The sequence below is a fragment of the Chlamydotis macqueenii genome, chromosome Z (assembly GCF_036417535.1).
Source record: "Chlamydotis macqueenii isolate bChlMac1 chromosome Z, bChlMac1.mat, whole genome shotgun sequence".
Classification (NCBI taxonomy): domain Eukaryota; kingdom Metazoa; phylum Chordata; class Aves; order Otidiformes; family Otididae; genus Chlamydotis; species Chlamydotis macqueenii.
Genome location: NC_141593.1, coordinates 43,843,093 through 43,852,739, shown reverse-complemented (window position 1 = coordinate 43,852,739; position 9,647 = coordinate 43,843,093). Strand labels below are relative to the sequence as shown.

At 49.3% G+C, this 9,647-nt stretch overlaps 1 protein-coding gene across 1 annotated transcript; it reads left to right on the top strand.

The window, feature by feature from the left end:
- Window positions 1–2,059: 2,059 nt before the first annotated feature.
- ZNF367 (zinc finger protein 367) lies at window positions 2,060–8,972 on the top strand. The gene is made up of 5 exons (XM_086770471.1): window positions 2,060–2,715; window positions 3,273–3,423; window positions 5,042–5,161; window positions 5,553–5,691; window positions 6,260–8,972. The coding sequence occupies exons 1-5, from the start codon at window positions 2,323–2,325 to the stop codon at window positions 6,492–6,494; spliced, it is 1,038 nt and encodes a 345-aa protein (XP_086626597.1). The 5' UTR covers window positions 2,060–2,322; the 3' UTR covers window positions 6,495–8,972.
- Window positions 8,973–9,647: the final 675 nt, after the last annotated feature.

The following is a 9,647-nucleotide window of genomic DNA, read 5'->3' as shown; positions in this document are numbered from 1 at the left end:
GTCAGCAGTCATGGTTGCTAAAGGCAGCCTTCTACAGCATATGAACTGCAGTGGACAAAGCGTAACTGGGAAAAAAAAACTTCACTGTTTTTACAGCTTCATGTCTTCTCTGGGCTCTTGATATTTGTCTCAAAATTCAGCTGTTAATGTAAGAAATATGAGTTCATATTTCAGAACGTGTAGCTAGTCAGTAAAACTCACTGATGCTAAGACAGTGAGACAAAACTGGCATGTTTACGTAATGCTACTAGCTAGCTTCAGCATAAAAGGCCTGCACCAGGTGCCAAGAAATGTACTGCTTTAGAACAGTGTGATCTACTGCTTAAAAAAAAAAAAAAGCAGAAAACCACCATAAAATAAATTAAGTGCTGCTGTATCTGACAAAGCTAAATCCTTTTTCGTTTCCAGTAACCAGACTTCCAAAAGATTTGGTAAATGAGGCACGATGGCTACTTGCAGATTTAAAAACTGAACATGTAACTTGTTCCAGTGTTTTTACCAACTAAAGCCAGATCAGCGTATGCCACTGTATTCCCAAATCATTCCTCGTTACCACTGAACCTTTCAGTGATCTGCCATGTACCTCTTAGTCACATAGATACCTGAGTTAAAAGCCAACCCGAATCCCAGTTTCCTGGGGCCATGGGAGGCTTGCACGCAAGCGGACCTGCAGCCCCTCTGTGTGCAACAGTTTGTGCTACCAGGCTGCAGAACCAGACTGGGCCTCAGTTTCAAAGGGCACAGGCTGAAAATCTAGATTTTAAAATAAAATATTTCAGTATAAATACCCAAACAGGTATATTAGATTGGGAAGGAAAAAAAAAAACCCCACAACACCCCCCTCAAACAATATTATACTAAAATGTACAAACTTTTAATACCACCTGCCTCAAAAACCTCCTACAACTCCCGACTGGCGGCCCATGGGAGCCGGTAAAGTGGCTGCGGCCCAGGGCTACCCCCGCGGCCATTTCGCGCTCCTCCTACCCGCTTCTTGCCCTCCTGGCACCGGTACCGGTGGCTCTACAGCAACACGGCGGCGGTACCGGTCGGGCCGGCCAGCCCCGTGGGCAGCGGGACCCCCACCAGGCCGGGCTGGCGACCTCCGCGGGGCACACCGCCCCAGCCACCCCCCTCACCGCTTATCGCCGCGGGGGGCCGCTGCCAAGTTGGGCGGGGGGGACGGAGCGGGAGGGAGTTTCTTTCCACGCGCCCCCGCCACCGCCCAGCAACGGCCGAAACGGCCGCGCCGCTGCCTCCGCAGCGCCCTCCCGCCCTACGGCGGCACCTCACAGGGGAACCCCTCCCTGCTCCGGTGAGGGTACGGCCGCGGCAGGAGAAGGGGGTCCCCCCTCGAAGGAAGAAGAAAGCGACACGGAACAACACCCACTGAACCCCACCACCACGGCGTGGCGCGCTATCCCGCGACGCGGCCCCTTTAAACTGCGCACGTGACGCGCCCCGCCGCGCGCGGAGCGCGCCAAGGCCCCTGCCCAGCTGCAGCGATTGGCCCGGGCAGCCCAACCACAGCCAGCGCGCGCCAAGCCTGCCAGGGCGCGCCAGCCGCGCCTCCCCGCCCTTCTCCCCCCGCTAACTCCCTGCCGCGCTGGGCCAATCAGCGCCTGCTCTGAGGCAGGGCGCTGCGGCGGGGCGGGGCGGCCCCAGCGGCCCGCGAGCCCACTCAGTTTCGAATTCCGCCGGCGAGCCGGGCGCCTGTCCAATAGGGCGGCAGAAGCGAAGCCGCGTCCCGCTCAGACCCCGCCTCTGGAGGCGGGGCCGATGACTTTCTCGCCTAGCGGTTGGTTGGCGGGAACCGCCGCTCCGTGACGCTGGCGCTGGGTTGGGCGATTGGTTACGCCCAGGCGCGAAATGTAACGCGGGAAAATCTGGGGCTCGGCCTTGGGCTGTGGGCGCGGAGGGGTCGCGGCGGCGGCGGCTCCTTCTCGGGCATCGCCGGGACCGGGGCTGCCAGCGGGGCCGGCGCCGCTTCAGAAAGGTGCGGGGAGGCTGCAGCTGCTTCACCCTGGCCGTCGTTATGGCCGGGGGCCGCCGCTGACATTGCGGATCGGCTCGGGGGTGGCCGCCGCGGAGCAGGGAGGCGGAGGCACCGAGACCCCGCCGGGAGCCGCCGTCCCCGGCGATGAGCAGCTGAGGCGGGCCCGGGCGGCGACAGGTGGCGGCGGCGGCGGCAGCGGGGCCTCCGTGGACCTCCGCACCCCCCCGTCCCAGGACGCGGGCTCGGACAGCGGGGCTGAGCCGCCGCGGAGTGCCCCCGCTCCCTCATCGCCTCCTTCCCGCGCCGGTGCCCACGAGGGGTCGGCGATGGCGGAGCGGCTGCCGCCAGGCCCCCCGATGATTTTTTGCCAGGACTCCCCGAAGCGCGTCCTGGTTTCTGTTATCAAAACCACGCCGATCAAGCCCTCCTCGCGGGGGGGCGGCGAGGAGCCGGCGACCGCCCCGCCCGTCCCCACCAGCCCCGGCTTCAGCGACTTCATGGTCTACCCCTGGCGCTGGGGCGAGAACGCCCACAACGTGACCCTCAGCCCCGGCGGCAGCAGCAGCAGCGGCAGCAGCAGCAGTGGCGGCACCGCCGCCCCCTCGGCACTCCCACCGCCCCGCGGGGGAGCGGGCAGAGCCCCCGCCGGGGACGAGGAAGAGGCAGCGGCGGCGAGCCCGGGCGGTAGCAGCGGCGGTAGCAGGCACCGGCACCTGAAGGTGAGTGCGGGGCCGGGGTGGGCAGGGCGGCGGCGGGGGCAGCGGCAGCTGCGGGCGGGCGGTGTAGTTAAAGGGTGACACCGCGCGCTGCGTCCCCCTCCCCCGCCTCCGCACGGAGATTTAAAGTGAAGTCACTTCCGGCAGTGGCGCGCGCGCCCCGGTGCTGCCCGGCGGTGGGGGGAGGGCGGCAGGGGAAAGGGAGAGGCGCGGAGCGGCGGGGAGCGGGAGCCGCCCGCAGGCGGAGCAGGGCTGCTGCCACGCCTCCCTTCCTTTTAAAATTTAAAAAAGGCCCCAAAAAAAAAAAAAAAAAGTTGTTTTGTACGTTGTCGGTTCATTCCCTACGTCACTGAGCGGACGTCAGAGGCCGCCTGACGCCTCCCCGCCCGCACCTGCCTGGCTGTTAGAAGGTGCGGGGCGGGGTGCGGGCCGGGCTGGCTCCGGCCTGGGTAACGGCGCCGTGACTCACCGAGCCGCTCCCGGGAAAGCTGCGGGTTTCTGGGCTGAACCGCAGAGGCGGGAGCGTGCGGGGTTTCAGTTCCGTGATTATTTCAACGCAGGATGGGATAAGGCGTGGCCGGCCGAGAGCGGATACCGTCCGTGACCTGATCAGCGAAGGAGAGCACTCTTCCAGCAGGATACGTTGCAATATCTGCAACAGGGTCTTTCCACGAGAGAAGTCGCTGCAGGCCCACAAGCGAACTCACACCGGTGAGTAACGGGAAGGTCCAAATAGGTGGCGTGAGCAGCTCAGGCAGCAGCAGGGAGGGAATTGAAAAAAAAACAGAACAAAACAAACAAACAAAAAAAAAAACCCAAAAAAAAGCACAAAAAAACCCAACAAACTCAACCTGTTAATATTTTATCAGAACTGTTAAATTAGTCATACTTTTTTTCTGATGTTTGTTAGTGCAATCAAAGTCCTTGTAGCGGTGTTTGTCATGGGAAAGTGTAGCAGCAGTTTGGGTTATGATAGTATAGACAAACTGTGTAAATATTTTATCTGCTACTGTCACAGGCTTACTTTGTAACAGGGAGAACTTCTGAGCTTGGCACCCTGTGTGCGGTAGCACTTTTTATTCTGGCTCTTCTCCGCGATTTGTTTCCTTCTTGCTGATGTGTTTTTCACGCAGCATTTGAAGTTCAGCTGCAAGAGCAGACAGTAACTTAAAAGGTAACCCGGGCAGTGTCACACTCTAGGAGTGTAGCTTGAACATTGAGGAAAGAGTCCCGATGCTTAAAATCATCATCTAGTTGTCACTCCCACCACCAGGAATTCATTTTCTGAGGTGGAGGTGGTCATGCTAATTTACTGAACTGTATGTACAAGGCGACACGCGGTTAAGTTAAAATGTAGGATTGACTCACTCAATACTCAGCTGAGCTTGAACTGAACAGGGGATGCTGTTTTTTAAACCAAGCAAATACTTTTTTTTTTTTTTTCCCTTCATGTTCCAACAGTCACTAAGACTAACCTAGATACAGTTTCCTCATGCTCTTTGGTGAAAGATGTTTTTCTCTCATTTGGTTGTATTAGCTGTTGAACTTGTATGAACTACTTAACAGGTGTTATTCCCCGACTTAGTCAGCATCACCCTCGTTTTGTCATCCTTTCTGAGGAGCGGTGGCCTGGCATGCCTTTGCGTAGTTGCATGCGGTCAGATCCTCTTGAGGGAGAAGACACCTGCTATCTCTCTTCTTTGCGTTGTAGTTTGCGTGGGGGAGTCTTCCTCAATGACTGGCCTAAGAGAACTTTCTTGCGTTAAGTCTGGGATAAGTTTCTCTTGCGACCTCCATTTATCCATTACAACTTTTCCTGAAGTCTTCCCTAATGAGATATTTCAACAACTCCATGTGTTACTATACTGTTGACCTTAGTGATTTTACCCTAGTTCAGGCTATGTTAAGGATAAAATTTATCTGGTTACAAATTGAATTACATTACTTATCCATTTACTCATTTCACTTCATGTATTTCTTGCTCTATAGGTACATAGTTACATGGGACAAAGCTTGTGTAGCGCTGTGCAAGAGGCTTAAATAAGAAGATATGACAGAGAAAAATATAATTTTGATTTCTTGTTTTTCCCCTCTGGAAATAATTGTATTATCCAGTAGCATTGAGCATGTACTTCAAAGTACAGATGTGTTTGGGATAAAAGTGGATCTCTGCTATTTGGTACACTAGGGCTTTTAATTAGATGCAAGTGTCTGGGTGGTTAAAAGGAGACCTTGCTTGGGTAAGTCTCAAGCCAGGGACCACCAGTCGATACTGTGACTCTTCTTTTATATTCAGCTTTCAAAAACCTGTTTTGTTATTATTTTTCAGGTGAAAGGCCTTATTTGTGTGACTATCCAGATTGCGGGAAAGCCTTTGTCCAGAGCGGGCAGCTCAAAACTCACCAGCGTCTCCACACAGGGGAGAAACCTTTCGTCTGTTCGGAGAATGGTGAGCCATCAGAAAACAATTTGCAGCTTTCAGAACTAGAGTCAGTCTAGTACTGGAAACGTATGCATGTTCACGTGGCAAAGATCTATAAAAGTTTGAGATACTGATTTTGGAGGAGCCATGCAGGATCTGCATAGTCATGCAAATATGTACCTAAGGATTGCACATGGCATTATGTAAATAGGTTAGCAGTAGTTTGATACTAATGTATAAAATGAAGGGGCATGTTATGAACCTTGCAACTAGAGCTTGCTGTTTTCAACCAAACCTACGGTTTTGTGAGTGAGGAAGGCTGGATTCAGCAGCATCTTCATCCCAGAGTTGTTATGCTTACTTGTTGGTTAGCTGCTTTCCCTAACGTGGTCTTCGTTATCACTTTGTGTTTTTTAAGGCTGTTTAAGCAGATTCACGCATGCAAACCGTCATTGCCCCAAACATCCATATGCCCGACTGAAGAGGGAAGAGCTCACAGACAGGCTGAGTAAGAAGCAGACTGCTGACAATAAAGCTGTGGCTGAGTGGCTAGCAAAGTAAGTTCCCCCATGGTGTCATCTTTCTCTAAATACTTACAAGGGTGGTCTGATAAAGCATTTTATTCTTAGGGGCAAAAAACCCTTCAACAAACCAAAACCAGCTGTTCCTCCAGTACAAATCAACCTGGCCTTGCCTTTCCTTACAAAAGTGTGACTGCCTGGTCAAGACAAAGTTTTGTTTTGGTTTTTTTTCTCTGCTTAAATGCTTCTCTTATTTGCTTGATCAACACCTGCTAATAAGTTGTTAGTGTGCTACAGTCTTGTTAATTTGCATCTGTATGATGGGCAACAATTGTGCGTGCCTGGGGAGAAATGCCAACTAGGAACACTGTGTAGAGGAGAAATCCCTCACAGATGTTCACCTGGGCACTTCACACTTAAAATACTGAATAAATGAGGCTTCTGACAGTTTCAGTACTACCATATAAGGGCTGAAAGATAAAGCCAAATGCAGTGCTTAGTCGGATGCAAGCTAACACTTGGGAGGTTTTTGTCAGCTTTGAATTGTTGGTCAGTGAGTCAGTTGTATATTTTTTAAAGGCATTGCCCACATTTGATTTTGTAGATACTGGGAGACTAGACAACAGCGTGCTCCTGCTTTGAAAACGAAAACAATCCAGAAAACAGATCAGGAACAGCAGGACCCAATGGAATATCTTCAATCTGACGAAGAGGATGATGAAGAGAAAAACAGTGCTCATTCAGCTGCTCGTCACCGCCGCCTCCAGGAACAGCGTGAACGCATGCATGGTGCGCTGGCTCTTATTGAGCTTGCGAACCTAGCTGTGGCACCACTGTGACAGTAGCTAGGAACAAAATGCACTTCCTGGTGGTATTTAACCAGTTAGATCCTGGGCATAAGCTAAGCACCTTATTTGCTTATCATAGGCTGCTATTCTGTAGAATTTATGAAGAATGTTGTTGCCTCATAACATGAGGTGAGAGAATTGCACTTTTTGTAAGGTAAAAGACAGATGTAAAGTTTCTAAGTATTTTGTAAATACAGGACTGCATAATGCAGGGTTGATAAATTTACGTATTGTGGGAAGCTAGATTTTGCAAGGTTAACTCATTTATTTGGAGCAGTTTTCACAGGAAGCACTTTCTGAACAAAGTGTTTGAGATTAGCAGAATGGTACATGTGGCCAAAGAAGGCTGACGAAAAGAAAAGTATATTTATATATACTTTATGTAAAAAGTATATAAATTTATATTAAGTGATAGGTCTGAAGATACTGTTAAGCAGCAATGAAACCGTGTTTTTCTAATGTTGGTGTACCTTTACCTAGTGTCACTGAGGCAGAAGGCAAAGCTTAGTTATCTCAGCTTGTAGAGAGGAAGAAACTGCTTCATGCAGGAAACTAAGATCGTTCAGGATCTTCACTGTGACTGCTGAAGGTATGAGGCTTGACTTCACTGTTTTATGTTTTCTGATTTGATTTCAGCAGAATCTCTGGGTAGCACTTGTTATTCCTAATGTGATGTTAGGAACTTTTGCACATTGTTGGGTTTATCTGGAAATGATTAGTCTTGCAAAGTCTAGACAAAGGTAAACAATTGGTAATGTGTTTTTTTTTTTTTTTCCAGATATTTTTGGACCCTGTAGTGATTTGGCACTTGATTTTGTTAAAGCGGGGATTTACAGGGTGGAATGGATTTGTAGTAAACTATTCTAGATCTCCTAATAGCAAACACTAAGTTTTAAAGTATTGCTTTTATATGATTATTAGCAAATAGAAGCCTCCGTACTTTCTGTGCATAAAGCCACCTTATTGCTTTACTTCAGGATAACATGCCAATTTTGTGTTCACTAACTGTAGCACAGCTATCAATTAAACACTGCAGAAAAGTATTCACTATACAACTAGAAAATAGGCTTCCAAAGATAGTTACAAGTGTGTTAACAGTGTGATTTCATGTATTTCCCAAATAAATGAAGTTTCAGAATGCTGCCTAGTAGTCAGATGCTGATATAAAATGTTTAGCAGGATATCTTGTCACTTCGTGAATGTTGTATACTTGGAAATAACATTGTCTCATGGTGATCTTTTCCTGTATTTTGCTTTGAAGGCAACCAGAGATTCCTAATACGCTAAGGAAACTTTTGTTTTCAGATTGGACTTTTTGTTGTGTGGTTTTGGTTGGTTTGTTGGTTTGGTTTTGGTTTTGTGTCCTTTTTTTTTTTTTTTTTTGTTAAGCTACTGCTTTAGGGGATATGAATAATTAATATTTACTGACCTGCTTGCTTTAACTCCTTCCTCTTGTTGAAGGTCAGGAAATTCAGGTGAGAAGGGAAGCCACTTTCCCTCTCACTTAAACAAGAGGAAGAAATAATTTTATCAATCACTTGATACAGGGTTGACTGGATCGTACAGGTGTTCCGGAATAGTAGTGTGATTTTTACACCAGAAACTGCAACTGTTGGATTATGTTCTCTGATAATTGGTAACCTGTTGTGGTTGAAAATCTCATTAACCTAGTTTTTTTTAAATAATGTATTGACGCACTTAACTAAAGAGTAATTGAGTAATTTAAAAAAAATGTTATCACTTTCATGGAATGTAAATCAATTTGCACCAGTGATACGGTTTAACTTTGCTTTCAGGTCCTAAACTTGGCTGACATCAGGCTCATTTGTTTCTGGTTTAAGTCTTTTAGACTTAAAAATATGAAACACTGTAGTTGTTCTAGGCTGCTTAGCCTATGTAAAACTGGTAATCTGTGTGTGTAGGTTTGGAGTTTCTTTAATAAGTTACAAGCTTTTGAGTGTTCAGTTGGCTGCATGCAAGTAGTCTGATCCCAAAACGCGCCCTGAGTGCAAATCTGTTTTACTTCTGAGTTGTAACTCAGAATTGCTCGTGAGTAGTATTTCACAGGGCACAAGGCTGTGTCATTACCAGCCAGCTGGAGACTGGAGTCATAACTTAACTTCATTAGGATTGAAATGGATCAATGATTCAGTTGACTCTCCCAGTCAGCTCTAATGCTTCGGGCAACTTGCAGATTATTTCTTCAAGTATGACAAGTACAGTGAATTGTACTTGGCTGTTAGACAACACTCAGACAGCTGAAGCAGTTTTGTAACAAGTTTTAGGTAAAATACCAAGTAAAAAAAAAAATTGAGGTGTGAAAGATTGCTTTTTGTTTTATTAAGCAATGTTTACATGCAAGAAATCTTGAAGTGTTTAAGTTGTAGTTTGGCATGACTTAACAGCAGAGGAGTGGATGTGCTGTCATGTTAATAGATGCTTTGAATAAAAATTTGGTTTAATTTTCAAGTTTGGTGTGTGCATTGGGTAATTGTTAAAATAGTTGAGTTCTTCCTTGTTTCTGTGAGCCTGTCAGCTTAACTCACACAGCACGAAGGTGTTTATTTTCCCTCCCTGTTGAAATCTGACACGCATTAACTACACAAAGCCCATTATTCAGGGCTTTTGTTTTTTGGGTTTTTTTGTTTGTTTGTTTGGGGTTGCTGTTGTTGTTGTTTTTTGGTTTTGTTTTTTTTTTCCCTTACAGTTTGACAAACCGGTGAGGGTTCCTTGGAAGCCAAGGCCGGCCTCGCTGTGCGGCGGCTGCCCTGGGCCCCGAGCAGGGGGGGCCTGGGCCGGGGGCAGCCGTGAGGGGGGCCTGCGGGGGGGGTGAGCCCTTCCCCGAAGCCTTTCCGTTCAGACGGGTTTAAAAACAAAGCTGGTGCCGAGCAGGGGCAGAGGGCACCGTCCCGCCTCGGATGCTGCTCTGCCGGCGTGGCGGCTCCCATCGGCGGCAGCCCGCCGCACCCCCAGCACCTGCGCTTTCGGCCGAGCTCCGCAGAGTCCTGGCGGCCGTGGGCCGGCGCTGCCGCAGACCCGCGGGTGCGAGGGCCGGGCCGGGCCGGACGGGGGGGGTGGCGGCCCATGGGAGGAAGACGAGGCGGCGCGGCTACCGGACCGCCCCGTCCCACCAGGGGGCGCCCT

What these genes read in the sequence shown, in the direction of transcription:
- ZNF367 (XM_086770471.1), top strand. Translation starts at nt 2,323, where the DNA reads ATGGCGGAGCGGCTGCCGCCAGGCCCCCCGATGATTTTTTGCCAGGAC. An exon ending in GCAGGCACCGGCACCTGAAG is followed by an intron (nt 2,716 to 3,272) that starts GTGAGTGCGGGG and finishes ATTTCAACGCAG; the next exon opens with GATGGGATAAGGCGTGGCCG. An exon ending in GTGGCTGAGTGGCTAGCAAA is followed by an intron (nt 5,692 to 6,259) that starts GTAAGTTCCCCC and finishes TTGATTTTGTAG; the next exon opens with ATACTGGGAGACTAGACAAC.